The 16,033-nt window shown below is 45.7% G+C and overlaps 1 protein-coding gene across 2 annotated transcripts; it reads left to right on the top strand.

The window, feature by feature from the left end:
* The first annotated feature begins 4,710 nt into the window (after window positions 1-4,710).
* On the top strand, window positions 4,711-15,715 carry LOC142201271 (RNA-binding protein 12B-like). Of its 2 annotated transcripts, none has more exons than XR_012715492.1 (2): window positions 4,711-4,824; window positions 15,487-15,715. XR_012715492.1 is itself a non-coding variant. In XM_075272104.1 (2 exons), exon 2 carries the CDS (start codon window positions 8,712-8,714, stop codon window positions 10,053-10,055), a length of 1,344 nt encoding a protein of 447 aa, XP_075128205.1. In that variant the 5' UTR covers window positions 4,711-4,824; window positions 8,698-8,711; the 3' UTR covers window positions 10,056-10,644. The 2 variants fall into 2 exon arrangements, 1 of the variants encoding a protein (XP_075128205.1); XM_075272104.1 differs by lacking the exon at window positions 15,487-15,715 and adding an exon at window positions 8,698-10,644.
* Window positions 15,716-16,033: the final 318 nt, after the last annotated feature.

Here is a 16,033-nt window from a genome sequence, read left to right as displayed (position 1 = left end):
GTAGGCGTCTCCAATTCTGCTGAAATTGGATCATCTTTGTAGCCGTTCTGATCCCTGGCCATATGTACAGACCTCTAGAAAGGGGCATTTCTATCATATAAAGTGATGTTAAGTCACTAGCATATACCATCAATTTATGACCTTGGGGCTCCAAGCCCTGAAAATGAAGGGGTCACAGCTGTGAGTCAGTTCTGCTGAAGTATAATACCTCTGGTTATTTGCTATGCAGGGGAACTGCAACTGCCCCCTATTCACTTGAATAGAGGCTTGGTGTAGTTGCCTGCACAGTGGCTGACTAGGGTGCTTCACCAATACTAGATCAATCAGTGGGGGTCTGAGAGGTCACCCCTGACACCCCCTCCATACACATGCGCACACATAGACACCAATGGCATGTTCTAAAATTGTGCCATTGCTTAATAAGATGGGAATACCTTTTCTTTAGGAAAGTACAGAACAGATGTTGGAGAATGATACAAATTCCAGGGGTCCTATAGACTGATATTGGTTGCTGTAAGGTCTTCACTACTCACTAACCTCAGCTCTGTCCACTGTATAGTAACTGTGCTTTGTATTTCAGCTCAGCCTCATTCATATGAATGGGACGGTCATGTCACTAATGGATGTGATGTCAGTGGCCTAGGCAGAGGAAGGGGAGCTCAGTATCATAGTCCTGGACTTCAATGGGATCTGAGCTGCAGTATACCAGCTATACAGGGATCATGGCCAAGTGTTTCTGGCCACATGTTGTGTATAGTACGGACATCGGAGCATGAGCCGAGACCATTTCTCCATTCCCTTCTGCTCCTTTATTTATAGGATGGGCAATAAAACAAGATCCTAGAAATCGCTTTAAGACTAAGGCATGACTGGAAAATGGTAAGAAACCCAACCATAGGTGTTCCAGTGTTAGCAATGTGTCAGTCTACATCATAGAGGAGCTGTCGCCATTCCTGACATGTCCGCTTTAAGAAATGCAGTATATATTGTAAAGAGCAGTATTTTATAATATTTCTTATATACTGTGCTGTTTTATACCCTGAGCACCTCTGTGACCCGGCAGTGACTATTCTAATAACGTTATTACTGACATATCGCACAGAACACGGCTGCGTCTTCTCTTATTCATGTGTGTGTCTATGACATTGGTTTTTGTGAATGTGTACTGTATATGAAATTAAAATATTTTTACAACCATGTGATGCCTCCCCGCCAAAGAAGTTGATGGCTCATTTTTGCCGTGTGAACACACCCTGATAGAGAGAGAGCGAACTTCTGCCTCTTCTTCTACTTCTGCCGGTCCTGAATGGCACGGCAATTGGCCAAAGCAGAACTCAGATGAATGGGCCAGTGGAGTGGCTAGTTCTGCAGACTGCACAACAAGATTGAGCAGGATGACTTTTTTTTTTTTTTTTAAATAATAGTAGAATCTGAATAGAACTTTTAGCTGCAATCGACCTCAAAATCAGCACCAAATTCCACTAAGTTGATTTTGAGGCCAGCCACGTGAGCTTTTTCATTCTAAAAAAATATGGTTGGTATTTAAGCCATATTTCCCGCCCTGCGCTCTGTTCTGAGATCCAGACTCACAGTATGGTAGTTGTGATATGATGCTGTGACTGCCTCACCATGGCACTACTGTACTGTCAAGATCAGAGTATGGGATAGTCCTACTATTGTACAGGCAGAGTATGGCTCAAACGTTCAAGATCCTATGGGCAGAAGAGCGAAATGCTCTTTAAGATGCTGTTACTCTGCCACGTCAGCCTCAGTAGCAGTAGCCTCTGATGAGGTCTCCTGAAAATTACACGATGACCTGTTTCAACTTCAGAAGTTTATCGATTCTGGGGTTCCTACAGATGAATTTTGAAACTCCATGAGGTATATTAATTTAAGAGATTATTTCTTAGTGGATGCCTTCCTCTATGACTCTTGCCATAGTTGCTTGCAGGCCCATATGGTTAAAACCATGGATGGCTGACAGTAAATCAAAGTACAATATTTATGTTCTCCCATACAAATTGGGGGAAGTTCTTTAGTCAAGGGCTGGATACGATTATGCAAAAAACTAGTGACTTTTAATCCAAGACAGGTGACATTTCGGCCCACACAGGGAACCTTTCTCCACAACTTTATCTCTGACCTCTGATCTGGTGAGTTTCTTGGTCTTCATCATGCTGTTTGTTCACTAGTGTTGTCTAACAAACAACTGAGTACAGAGGGATGAATACTTTACTACGTCACACTTTTGAGATTTTTATTTTATTAAAATTTTGAAAACCATGTATCATTTGAATTTTATTTGTAAGGTGACAAATTGTCAAAAAGTTCCAGGTTTATGAATACCTTCGCAAGGCACTATTACTGTGACTCCATGGAATCCTGGACCAATCAGAGTAGTGGAAGGGGTTGGCCTAGTTTGCCATAGGAGTTCTATTTTGTTCATCCTCAAGCATAATGGCTAAGGGCTTGTTCACAAGGGGCAGATTTTGGTGCTGAATCCACATCAGAATCTGCCCCCTCACAATAGAGGTCTATGTAGACTGCTAGCTTACTTTTTTTCTGTGAGCGGTATGTTCCCGCTCACGGAAAAAAGAAGCGAGCTGCCCATTCTTCAGGTGGACTCCGCGACTGATTCACCCCTGGCGTCCGCCTCGCGGCAGCACCCTCCTGGCTAGGCCCATTTCACTCTGGAGCGGGAAGCCGCAACTGTCGCATTTTGACCCTATTATGACTCTGCTTCCCGTGTCACAATCAAAACCAAAATACGCCATACCGTGTCCCGTGTGAACTAGCCCTAAGAAGGTCTTCAGTGCTGCCTGTGATGTTGTAACACCTAGAAGGACCAAACTGTCCCCTGTAACACCAAGTTTGTTCTTCAGGTCCACTTGAGGACCCAAAAAAAATGGAAACCCTATCCACTAAAAAAGCGGTTACTGGCAGACCCCATAAACTATAATGGGGGTCTACCAGGTTTCTGCCTGAAATTGGCAGAAAGAAAAGTCCTTGCATACTTTAAAGGGATTCTACCAATTAAAAAACTATTCTTTCTAGGTAACACGTCAGAATAGCGTTTAGAAAGGCTATTCGTCTCCTACCTTTGGTAGTGAACTCCGCCGCGCCGTTTGATCAAAATACCAGTTTGTACCGGTATGCTAATTAGTTCTCTCGTAGTGATGGGGGCATCCCCATTGCTGCTCGAAAACCGACTCTATCGTGCACGCTCTATCTTCTTCTGCATCCTCCCCTTCCTTCTTCGGCTTGACGTCGGACGCCTGCGCAGTACGCTCTGTTCAGCGAACTTGCGGTGTCGGCACTATGGCCGCGGGCATGCGCAGTACGTTCGGCGAAGTTCGCCGAACAGAGCGTACTGCACAGGTGTCCGACGTCAAGCCGAAGAAGGAAAGGAAGGATGCAGAAGAAGACAGAGGCGGCGCTGGAGTCGGTTTTCGAGCAGCAATGCCCCCATCGCATCTCCTGCACTGGGGGACGCCCCCATCACTGCGAGAGAACTAATTAGCATACCGGTACAAAACGGTATTTTGAACGAACGGCGCGGCGGAGATCACTTCCAAAGGTAGGAGACGAATAGCCTTTGTAAAGGCTATTCCGACGTGTTACCTAGAAAATAAAGTTTTTTAACGGTAGAATCCCTTTAAGGGGAAGGGAGGATGGAGTCCTCAGTCACCCAACACAGGTGTGATTGTAGCCTGAGTGTGTAAAACAATTACGTTTGTCAAAATTAATCAGTCATGGCTGTGAGGACTGTCACACACCTCTGACTGATGCCTCCAGATAGAGCTGCCCCTGTCTCATGTCATGTTTCTGTACTGATGGTGCTGCCTGCTACTCCTTGACCATGACTAACCCTGAGTGCAGGGGTTAATAGGTTACACAAAGACATGACCATGGGCACTACTGTATGTTATAGCTCCAGCAGGCGTGTGCTAAGCGACCAGGGCCACATGACTTATATCGTAGTGCAGGTGCACGATTTCTAATGAAATAACATGGCTGCAAAGTAGGTGGCAATGACTACATCTGTACTGTCAGGGATGGGCCAAATGTATATTCGGACGTGCCAATAAAGCTTTTTTGATTGATTGCTTTCTTGGTACCACCTCTTACAGACATGCAGCAGCACATGGCGCACCTTCCTTTCCTCACTCACCATTTTGTTTGCTATAGAGCGCCTGCACCACAATGTAACTCTCATGGCCCTGGTTAGTTAGGGCAGGGACACTGGAGTTATGTCATACAGTAGTGCCCCTATATAGTCCCACTACCCCTGCTTGCACATAAAGTGGCAGAGACCCACCACAGCCTCACACACAGGAGCCCCCACCAATACACAGGTAGCTACAACCCAGGGACCTCCATAGCCAACAGCACCCCAAGATTCCCCCATCCCTGAGGCCCCTCACAGTCACAGCCTTTCATATAAACTCCTCATAGTTGCCTCTCAAATGAAGACAGTCAACTCGTAGGCCCCCACTGACCCGCCCTCTCACATTAGGTCTGTACCCCCAGGGACCCCATATACTTCTATAGACCCCTGCCCACCCTGCAGGTAACGAACACCATACATGAGCCCATAAGACACGCCCATTTCCACGCGCTCCACCAATAGGTTTAAGTCACGTGACCACTGCCGGATCCAAACAGCTGTCACCGGAACTGACGTAGTAGCTCCCGCCCCCTCCGGGTGTAGCCTAGCGGCTCTCGGTGCTGCGTTCCGGTACTGTGCGGGCTGCGTCTCGGTGTTGTCTTAAGTCAGGCCGGGTCTTGTATCCTTATAACGTGGCTAAGACAGAGCGCTAAGAGGTGACGAAGTTTAGGGAAATCGGTGTGGAGGAGGGGCGCTCTGGTGGGAGGAGCAAGCAAAGTTCGGTTTGGTGGGCCGGGGTTGTGTATGCAGGAGGGACTGGCCAGTGTAGGGTCGTATACCGGGCTGTTACATGTGCTTGGAAGATCGATTATTAGGACACACCAGAAGATGGCATTGCTGAAGTTAGCGTTGTGACGTCACTAATCAGTGATCTCACGAATTAGTATTGTGACGTCACTGATCATGTGCAGTGTGACATCAATGACCATTAGCTATGGGACCTCATTATTGATTATCTGCATTGTGAGCTCATTAACCATATGCAGTGTGACGTCACTGATCAGTAGTCATGTGACCTCCTTAGTCCAACCCCTGAATAGAACATGTGCGTGTCCAATGGCAAACAGTTTTTGAAGGATCTTGCAAGGAGGTTTTTCCAAAGATCTTGGAGAACTAACCACGGATTTTTTGAGGGATGTAGGCTTGCTCAAATCCTTTTTTTTCTTTGTTGGTATCATCAGGAACACAAAAAAGACAGGTCCGCGCTTCCTTTGGAACGGGAAATAATAGTATTTAGCCCTCGTTCACATCAGAGTTTGGATTCCATCCGGGAGAGTCCACATGGGGAACCCCCGTATGGAATTCCAAACGCAAGCGGTGTGCAGTAAAAGCACAGGGACCCCATAGACTATAATGAGGTCCATGTGCTTGCTGCCAGATCTCCACCAGGGATCTTGTGGACAGGAAAGTAGTTCAGAATCTACCGTATTTTTCGGACTATAAGACGCACTTTTTTTCCCCCAAATTTTGGGGGAAAAGAAGGGTGCATCTTATAGTCCGAATGTGGCGCCTGGCACCCGCCGTAAGCCGGCAAGGGATAGACGCCGGGGCCTGAGACATCGCTGCGCTCCTCTGCCCTGCATGAAGCCAGCAGCAGGAGGAGTGATGCTATTCCGCTCCTCCGTCCCCCGCCGCTGGCTTCATGCAGGACAGTGGAGCGCAGCGATGTCTCAGGCCCCGGCACCTGTGCCAGCCTCTATCCCTCCCCGGCATCCGCCTCTCTAGTACAGCGGATGCCGGGTTAGTATCGGTGGCCCCTTCTCCCCCGGGGCCGGCCCCGTACCTGTAAAGTTGCAGGCCGGCTCCTGCGCAGCGATATCGCAGGAGCCGACCTGTTCGGGTGACAGCCGGGAGCCTAATGAGGCTCCCCGGCCTGTCACTGCTGTATTAGTATTGCGGCTGGTCTCTATGACCAGCCGTAATACTAATAGACAGAATGTCCCATAGACGGCAATAATTGTATTGCCGTCTATGGGACTTGCAATCAAGTGACCGCAGGTTCAAGCCCCCGGGGGGGAATAAAATAGTAAAAAAAAAAAAAAAAAAAGCTTTAAAAATATAAATAAAAGTTCTAAATCACCTCCTGTCCCTAGGAAAAAAAAAATATATATATATATATATATATATCTATCATAAACCACCGGGTTTTTTTTCAATACAAGGTGATCTAAGCAATAGATATTCCCCAAAATGGTATAACTAAAAAGTACAGCTGGCCCCGCAAAAAAAACACTCTATGCGTCCCCATACAGCTGCAGGGTCACCTGTCAATGTGGCCTTGCAGCTGTTGCAAAACTACAACTCCCATATATTAAATATTTTACCATTTTTTGCTTCAAAATTTTTTTTCCCTATTTTCCTCCTCTAAAACCTAGGTGCGTCTTATAGTCCGAAAAATACGGTACTTTCCTGTCCACATGATTCATGCAGGCAGTGCGTGGCAAGCACGCGGACCCCATTATAGTCTATGGGGTCTGTGTGCTTGCACAGCACATGCAATTGCGTTTGTATTCCGTTTGGGGGGTCTCCATGCGGACTTCCGCAGAGAGAATCCAAACAGATGTAAACAAAGCCTTAGGTGTAGTGGGTCTGTGGCCATTCCCCAGGACCACACACTACCCACTTGACCTTTACAGTGTTCGGGTGGAATTGATGAGGCTGAGTGGTCAAATTGGGGGTCGCCAACACCTGGAAACCAGCCGTCTGCGTGGACTAAGCTGTGTGAAAGTTGTGGAATCTATGCTGTTCCAAAACAACCAAAACCCGGTGGGCGCACGCTTCCCTTGACAGTAAGAGCCAGAGATGTGAAAAATGATGTGACTTTTATCGATAGACAGATAATGCGTTTCGGGGTTTATGGTGTTAATTCAAACACCGCCCCTTCATCAGATCTAGTTAAAAACAACAACAATATTGGTACATAATCAGTATAATTTTACTTATATATTCATACTTTACTGATTATATACCAATATTGTTGTTTTTAACTAGATCTGATGAAGGGGTGGTGTTTGAATTAACACCATAAACCCCGAAACGCATTATCTGTCTATCGATAAAAGTCACATCATTTTTCACATCTCCGGCTTCGGCTCTTACTGTCAAGGGAAGCGTGCGCCCACCGGGTTTTGGTTGTTGTGGAACAGCATAGATTCCACAACTAAGGGCAGGGTTCACACCCGCACCTGGTCTCCGCTTTGTGGGTTTCTGTCTTCTGCCAACAGGAGACGTAAACCCGGCAGTCGATGTCCACCCGTGAGCGTTTTGTGGTCTCGGTGGCAAAACCATTTTTTTTTAACCGGACACAAAGTCGGACAAGCAGGACTTTGTGTCTGGTTTAAAAACAAAACAAAAAAAAAAAAACAGTTTCGCTGCAGAGACCAGAAGACGCTCACGGGCGGACACTTTGCAACCCCATTCAAGTGAATGGGTTTGAAAAGTGACTGCCGACTTCCATCCCCTGTCCAGTTTCTCGGGCAGAAGATGGAAACTGGCAAACTGGAGACCAGGGTGCAGGTGTGAACCTGTCCTTAGTGTGTTTTTTCTTTGTGTAATCCCAGATGGATTGGATGATGTTGGCATCAGGGCTGTGCAGGGGCCATATTGTCCATTCACGTAAACTTGTTAATTGACAAACATTAACTATTGAAAGCACATACCTAAGACGTTTGTGCAGGACTATAGAAGAGGGTTTCTGGTGTCATATGAAATCTGCATATTACAATCCTATTTCCAACTGTATTGTTAAAGAGGACCTTTCATCAGATTGGGCACAGGCAGTTCTATATACTGCTGGAAAGCTGACAGGCCGCTGAATTCAGTGCACTGTCGGCTTTCCCGATCTGTGCCCCGAGTGAAGAAGTATCAGTCCCGGTACTGTAGCTCTTCACAGTCAGAAGGGCGTTTCTGACAGTCTGTCAGGAACATCCTTCTCCACAGCACTGTATTGTGTGAGTGGGGAGCACCTCTCCCTCTGCTCACAGCACTCGTCCATAGACAAGTACTATCAGGAGGGGAGGGGGCGTTCCTCCTCGCTCACACTGTACAGCGCGATAGGCGCTGCTGTGGAGAAGGACGTACCTGACTGACTGTCAGGAATGCCCTTCTGACTGTGAAGAGCTACGGTACCGGGACCGATACTTCTTCACTCGGGGCACAGATCGGGAAAGCCGACTTTCCAGCAGTATATGGAACTGCCTGTGCCCAATCTGATGAAAGGTCCTCCTTAATCGGCGATATCTGTTTGAGCTTTTATATGCAACCAGAACCACTGTTCTATGTGGTATAAAAGCAGACATACAGCTATTTGAGGTATCCCATCCCATGACAACTACTATAAATTATAAAAATGTTCACTAGACACCACCTACATAATACTAATTTTAAAAAAACGGAAACAATACTTTTAGGCCGTTCAGACAGATGGAATCCAGGTTTACAATCAGCAGCAGATTCCTCCATGTGAATGTTTCTTTTTGTTGGATGACTACTGTGTTTAACTGAGAAATGTACATTTTCTATATTAACAGAGATTACATAAAGAATGGTGCTGACCGTGCGATTACGAGGTCTTCCACCTACTGCAGACTCCGATCACATTCAAAGTTTCTTTACTGGATTAAAGATAGAGAAGGAAGGTGTTAATATTATTGGTGGGGAACATGGCGAGGCGTTCGTTACGTTTGTGGACAGTAATAATGTTGCACAAGCTGTGACGATGTCCGGAAGAAACCTGCTGGATTGTCCTATTCACATTTCATTGAACCATGATTCTAGCCCTGGCTATGTATGTATATCCTTTAGACCCATAGATGCGACCGCGCATGATATAAAAGCATTTTTTAAAACATTTTCTGTAGAAGGTGTTTTTTTCTATAAATACAAAGGCGTTAATAGCGGCTCGGCAATTGTTAAGTTCGGAAATGCTCGCGACGCCCAAACGGTTCTGTCAATGTTTTCCAGCAAACCTAGAAATTCTCTAAAAAAAATATCGAAAGAGCAAAACAAATTTACCGTATTATGTGCAAAAGAGGCGGTCGAAAAGACGTGGATATCGATCGGTGGTTTTCTTGCTCCTGCTCATGAGGATAAAGCAAGCAAGCAAGTTGAAGAAAGCAAGAACCGAGTAAACCCGTCCAGCAAGTGGTTTCCGGAAATGCCTCCCTATAAGAAGGACTTTTCGTCCATTCGCGAGTTTTACGCCCACATAGTGAATGTAAGTCCCTCGACTTCTAAATCACGCATAAGGAAATTTTTGTCCAACCGCGTTGACAACTCTCAGATCACACTTCTGTACGATAAAGGCGGCAAAAGAAGGACGGAGTGTTTAGTGATGTTCATAACGGAAGAAGATTACGTGCAGGCTCTTATGTTGGACAAATCCGTTCTCCTAGGTCGGCGTGTGCGAGTGATGCCTGTCTCCAAAGATAATGTGATCGAAATGTTAGAACGCAACAGAAGAGCCAAGGAGAGGCAAGTTTCCGAGGAGGAAGTGGAGGAACTTGACATACGCTACTTCTATTTACGGAACTTTGCAGCGTCTGTGAATAGACTGGACGTTCTCAAATTTTTTGATGGATTTTCTGTGACCGAGGAGGATATTTGTATGTTGTATGATGACTATGGGAACAGTCTCGGGGAAGCCCTTGTAAAATTTTCAACAAAACGGGAAGCGTTCATGGCTGAGCAACTAAACCATAAACAATTCCAAGATACGGAGATCCTGGTGAGACGCATCTCCAAGGAGCAGGTGAAAGCTTTTGGTGTGGACTTCTTCCTGGACCAATATTCAACTGACTGGCGCCACTCTACAAACATGGATGTGTGTGGTGCAGATGTATGTGTTACCGAGGAGGATGACCCAGCAGAGGTTACATGTGATGTTTAAGGACTCTCATAAGTGCACTCAGCAGCACTTGGACTGTAGATGTTTGTTCAGTTGTGCGAGAAGACTCTGTATGGGACTTACAACAACAGCTGTGCTGATGGATTCTTATTTGTTTTGGAACATGGAAAAAAATGGAATTTTTGTTATATACGATGGAATTACAGAGTATTACAAATCAAAAGTTGTATAAAAAAAAAGTATTTTGTGCATTCAACATCCAGCTGGTAATTAGTAGAGCATTGGGCACAAGAGCAGATATGATCATTTGGTATTAATTAGTGCTGTGGAGTTGGGAGGTCAAACCACTTACTCCTTCCCCATCCCCATCTTGATTCCTTCATAAATGGCTGATCACCACAGTCAGCCATACACAGTAAAGATCCTCTAATTTACTAAAAAAAAAACTAGTCATTGACTGTCTGCCAGTAAATATGCAACAAACTATACGATTAGATCAATAGTTGTATAATATAATTAAAATAATCTTGATAATCTTTGAAGCCGAAGTTGGTAACTAAAGCTAGGCCCTACTCTGACTCCACAGCCCCGATTCTGATCAATATCTACTCATTAATAAGGCAGGATAATTAGCAGAATAATTTCTTTTGTTGATTTGTATTATTTGTACATTTGAGTTTAATTAAATAAAGATTATAGTTTTATAATATTAAGTGTAATGTTCATCAGTTATGATAATCCTGAAACAGGTATTAAAGGGAGTCTGTCACCAGGAAACTCGCTATCAAACTAGCCTTACCCTTCATTCACATCTGCGTTGGTATTCCGTCCGGGGGAGTCCACATGGGGACCCCCAAACGCAATTGCAAGCACTGTACAGTAAAAGCACATGGATACCCATAGACTTTAATGGGGTCTGTGTGCGTTCCGCACGGTCTCCACACAAATCATGTGGACAGGAAAGTAGATTGTGAACTACTTTCCTGTCCGCATGTTCTGTGTGGAGATCTGGCGGCCAGCACACGGACCCCATTATAGTCTATGGGTATCCGTCTGCTTTTACTGTACAGTGCTTGCAATTGCGTTTGGTATTCCGGTCCCCATGTGGACCTTCCTGGATGGAATACCAACACAGATGTGAACCAACCCTTAGTGTATTGTAGGAAACAATATACTGAGCAGCATCATAGCCTTAGTTCAATAGATCGTATGAAAATGTTGTTGTTATAAATATGCAAAATAAGATTCAGGTGTATTGGGGGGCATGATATAGTCTTTGTGTTTCAAACCTGACTATACAGCCCCTAGAGGCGCTGACATACCTCCATTATACTTGAGCAACATTTGCGTTGTATGAAAAATTACTTTTTAAAATGGTGTATCTGTTGGACTATCTTGAGGTACGATGGTGTACAGCCAGTGACATAACAAGAGGGGTAGGGGGCCTGTGGCCAATTGGAGATGGTTGGGGAAAGCCTGATTCTCCAACCACTATACATCAGGCAGCAGAGATCGTCACTCATGGAAAGGGGCCAGGCATCATGTACCTGCCGACAGACCCCTTTCCAATAGAAGCCTGCCCAGGGAAAGTCAGTCAAAATAACAACAGTTATAATCACCTCTCCTTGGTGTCCGATGGTTCTTGGCTTTTTCTTTAGGTCTCTTCTATTCTGCTGCAGACATCACACACCCTGGAGGGCACTGCTGGGGCCTGCAATTGGTCCTCAGTGGTCATAGGGGGCGTCTTGATGTTTGCACTCCCGAAATGACTACTGAGGACAAATCGCAAAACTTAATGGTGAACCCAGGTATGCATAACATCAGTTGCAGGCCAGAGAACCCTAAAAAGCTGGAGACACCTGGATGCAGTGAAGATGCCCAGGAGAGGTAAGGCAAGGTGAGTTTAAGTGTTGGTTCATTTTCACTCACTTCCCCTGGGCCTCCACTTATACTCTAGTGCAGGGGTCTCAAACTCAATTTACGCGGGGGCTGCTGGAGGTAGAGGCTGGGCCACATCAGGTTTTCCACAAGCTATGCTCGCCGCAGCAAATTTAGCTCCGCCCAATTTTATGTTGACTCCGCCCATTCTTTCATTTTTTTCATGTCCCCCCACACAGTATAATCCTCCTACAGTCACCCGTACACTATATGTCCCCACATTATAATGTTCCCTTCCAACTGCCCCACAGTATTAAGTCCCTCTCCTGGTGCCCCAGTTTAAACTGGGGGAAACTAGAGGGGACATGAAACTGGGGCAGCTGGAGGGGGACATAAAACAGTGGGGGTAGTTGGAGGGGGGCAATAAATTAATGGCAGCTGAAGTGGGACATTAAACTGGGGGCAACTAGAGGGGTACATTAAACTCGGGGGGCTAGAAGCAGACATTAAACCGTAGGGGTAGCTGGACTGTGACAATAAACTGGGGACAAGTAGAGGTAGACAGGTCCCCCTCCAGCTACTCCCACGGTTTACTGCCCCCTCCAGTTGTCCCCAGTTTAAGTGCCCCCCTTCATCTATCCCCAGTTTGATATCCCCCTTCATTTGCCCCATTTTATGTCCCCCCTCCATCTGTCCCCAGTTTCATGTCGTCCCTCCATCTGCCCCAGTTTCATATTCCCCTCCATCTGCCCCCATTTTCATGTCCTCCCTCCATCTGCCCCCATTTTCATGCTCCCCCTCATCTCTGCCCCCAGTTTCATGTTCCCCTTCCATCTGTGGCCCCAGTTTCATGCCCCCCCTCCATCTCTGCCCCTAGGTTACTGACACACTCCACTCTGCATCTCACATTCCTCTCAGTACTACATCTCTTCATCTTCTGTCCGACACACTAAGACACGCCTCCCTAGTCACGTGCCGTCTGACGTCACACACAGGTCCTTGAGTTTTAAACTTCAGTAGTACTAGCTTTCCACGGATCACCCATCACTTTTTATTGCTGTTATAAGAGTGGGAGAGTGATCGGAGGAAAGTTTAAGTAAAACACTGATTAAAGGGACATGCAGGGAGCTGCGCGGGGGCTGCAAGTTTGAGACCCCTGCTCTAGTGTATGAAGAGATTTTAAATGTGGGGAGCATATTATACTATGTGGGCGTGCTGCTGACATTGCACAGCTATTATATATTAGGTACTGTGACATGTAAATAGTGAAGGGGTCACCACAGTCCCTTCAAACTGTCAATCAGCAGAGGTCTCTGGTGTTGCACCATCTCTGATCTATTAGACTGTTAGGACCCCACAGATCAGCTATTTTCTAAAGCACGCAGCTTCCAGCATTGTTTACATACAGGGCACTGTACTGCTCGCTCACCATATTCTTCATAACCACAATTGTGGATACTACAGTTGTATACATTTAAAGAATCTGAGATACCGATGCAGTACCCATATCCATCGCTATCAGGAATAAGTTGTAGGGCTGTTCAGGGTCCTCTTTAAATCTAATAAAGCTCAAATAGGTTTATACTCATCCTGCAAGTGACTGTGGAGAAGGACTGCAGAAAATTGACATGCTTTCTAATGCAGCCTGCTCACAGTAACCGGGTGGTGAGACTCAGAAGCATTGGTCACCGAAAAATTATTTTCTGTGCATAGAAGGATGTGCCAAAGTGTGCTGTGTTGAAGGTGCGCTGCAGTGGGCAGGGAGCGTGTGCAGTTTGCTCCTATTATGTAAGAAAATGGAGCTACAGCCCCATCCATTATAGCAGTGGCTCTGGGGAGCTGCAACTCTGCTCCTGTGACTTGTATAGGCACAGCCTGCACATGTTCCCTGCTCAGTGCAGCAACCTGAAGACTGCTGAAACAGCTGGTCTGTGTGTGGTCCTGTTGTTGAACCCCCACATATAACATATTGGTGGCCTATTCTTTGGATAGGTCATCAGTATGAAAAATTGATTTAGAGTCAGAAAATCACTTCAATATTTATAGGGGTTGTCCAGGATAAATTGATAATTCTAAATTAAGCTAAACAGTTGAGGACACAACAACTATCTTGGAGAAAGCAAACATGTAGTGGGAGACACAAACTGCAGATGCCCCTGTGCAAATGATGTGTCCCCACTAATTGGCCTCAGCAGTCACATGGGGTGTTGGGCTTCTGGAGAAAGAAGAACGGTCTATGACTGAACAGGCTGCGGTATCAGATACCGGGACCCTGGAACACAGCATAATGTCCCTTAGTGGCTCCTCCACACACCATAATGTCTCACAGTAGGCCCTCCACACCCTACAATGTCCCCAAATTGGCCCCCCATACAGTATAATGTCTCACAGTAGCCTTTCCATACAGTTTAATGTCACAGTGGCCCTTCTGTGCACTATAACAAGAACTTAAAATTTGGGGGCTCTCCATCCATGATTTATTGTTATACTCTGGGGTCTGAACCCAGGGGAGGTGAGTAATAAACAGTGTTACTCACCTCTCCTGGGCTCTGGTGCCAGTCTTCCTATTTTTTCTGGTCTCTGAAACATTAAACAGGTAACACATGTCGGCAGACCATCATGAGATCCCCGGATAGGTGATTAAGTCTGTTTATTATGTTTAATCACCTCCCCTGGGCCTATTATTATTACTAAAGAGACCTCAGAGTATAACCGCAGTTCTGTTTCAGACGTTTTCAATCTGAGTTAAACTTTTGAGCAAACCTGACACGATGAATCTCAGGAGGTTCACCCAGCGAATACTCTGTGCCGCCCAGCGGCCTCTGCTCTAATGGTATAGAGTCAAGGCGACCCGACAGACCCTCCCATCCCCCGTGTATCCTCTTTACTGTCCAACTGATTGGGCCACATTCCCTTCATGGACTCTGTGCTGTCGAACCGGCTGCCCATGTGATACATCGACCCCTGCATATGTGATTTATTGTGGTTATACTCACAGCACTGAGAAGTGGGAGCCTTCTTGTGAGCTAAGGTAAACCCTGAAGTGATTTAGAAATAAAATAAACTTGCCAATTAACCTGATGCATCCAGGAGGGTTCTGGGAAAGGGGGATCTCTACTGAATGCCACATCCTCTCAATATTTAGCTAGGTATCACATCGAAAGTGGGCACATATATTAAAGAGAACCTGCTTTGACCTCTGGATTACCTGCTTGCCCTGTATGTCTGTTTCTCAGTGCTGACCTGCTCTCCCGAACTTCATACACTGAGGTTAGTGTCTGGGTTTTTCTGGGTCCTCTTTATTTGGGGTTCGCTGGGTATGCGGCGCTCTCTGGGCAGCTACAGATCTGGGCCCCGGATTTTACCAAGTCCAACTCCACCATCATGAGCTCTGGCGAAGAACTCCGGGGACTGGTTCCGCTCCAGTTAGGAGAACGTAGTACACTCAGGACTGTTTTGCCTCGGTGCCTGGGGATTCTAGTTGCCCAAGACTTACAGTGATTATTTTTGCGTCATATGAAAGATTACATAGGATGTTTCATTTTTTTGGAAAGCTGCTTCAATTGAAAAATATCTATATTTTCTCTATTGACAGAGATTACATTACGAATAAAGAATGGTGCTGACCGTGCGATTACGAGGTCTTCCACCTACTGCAGACTCCGATCACATTCAATGTTTCTTCACTGGATTAAAGATAGAAAAGGAAGGTGTTAATATTATTGGTGGGGAACATGGCGAGGCGTTAGTTACGTTTGTGGACAGTAATAATGTTGCATAAGCTGTGAGGAGGTGCGGAAGACGCCTGCTGGATTGTCCCATACACATTTCGGCCAAATATTCAGATTCTCCGTATAACCCTGGCTATGTAGCTATATTATTTAGACCTTTAGATGCGACAGCTCCTGATATAAAAGCATTTTTCAGAGAATTTTCTGTAGAAAGTGTCTTTTTCTATCACACCATGGGAGTTAGAGATCGCTCTGCAATTGTTAAATTTGAAAAAAACTGCGATGCTGAAAAGGTCCTGTCAATGTTTCCCAGAAGAATAAAAAATTCTAAGAAAATATCTGAAGAACTTCAAACATTTACTGTATTCAGAGCAAGAAAGTCAAGTGAAAGGATTTGGGTCTCGAGTGGCG

The sequence above is a fragment of the Leptodactylus fuscus genome, chromosome 4 (genome assembly GCF_031893055.1).
Source record: "Leptodactylus fuscus isolate aLepFus1 chromosome 4, aLepFus1.hap2, whole genome shotgun sequence".
Lineage (NCBI taxonomy): Eukaryota > Metazoa > Chordata > Amphibia > Anura > Leptodactylidae > Leptodactylus > Leptodactylus fuscus.
The sequence above is the reverse complement of the archived record's forward strand: the minus strand, read 5'-3'. Positions and strand labels throughout refer to the sequence as shown.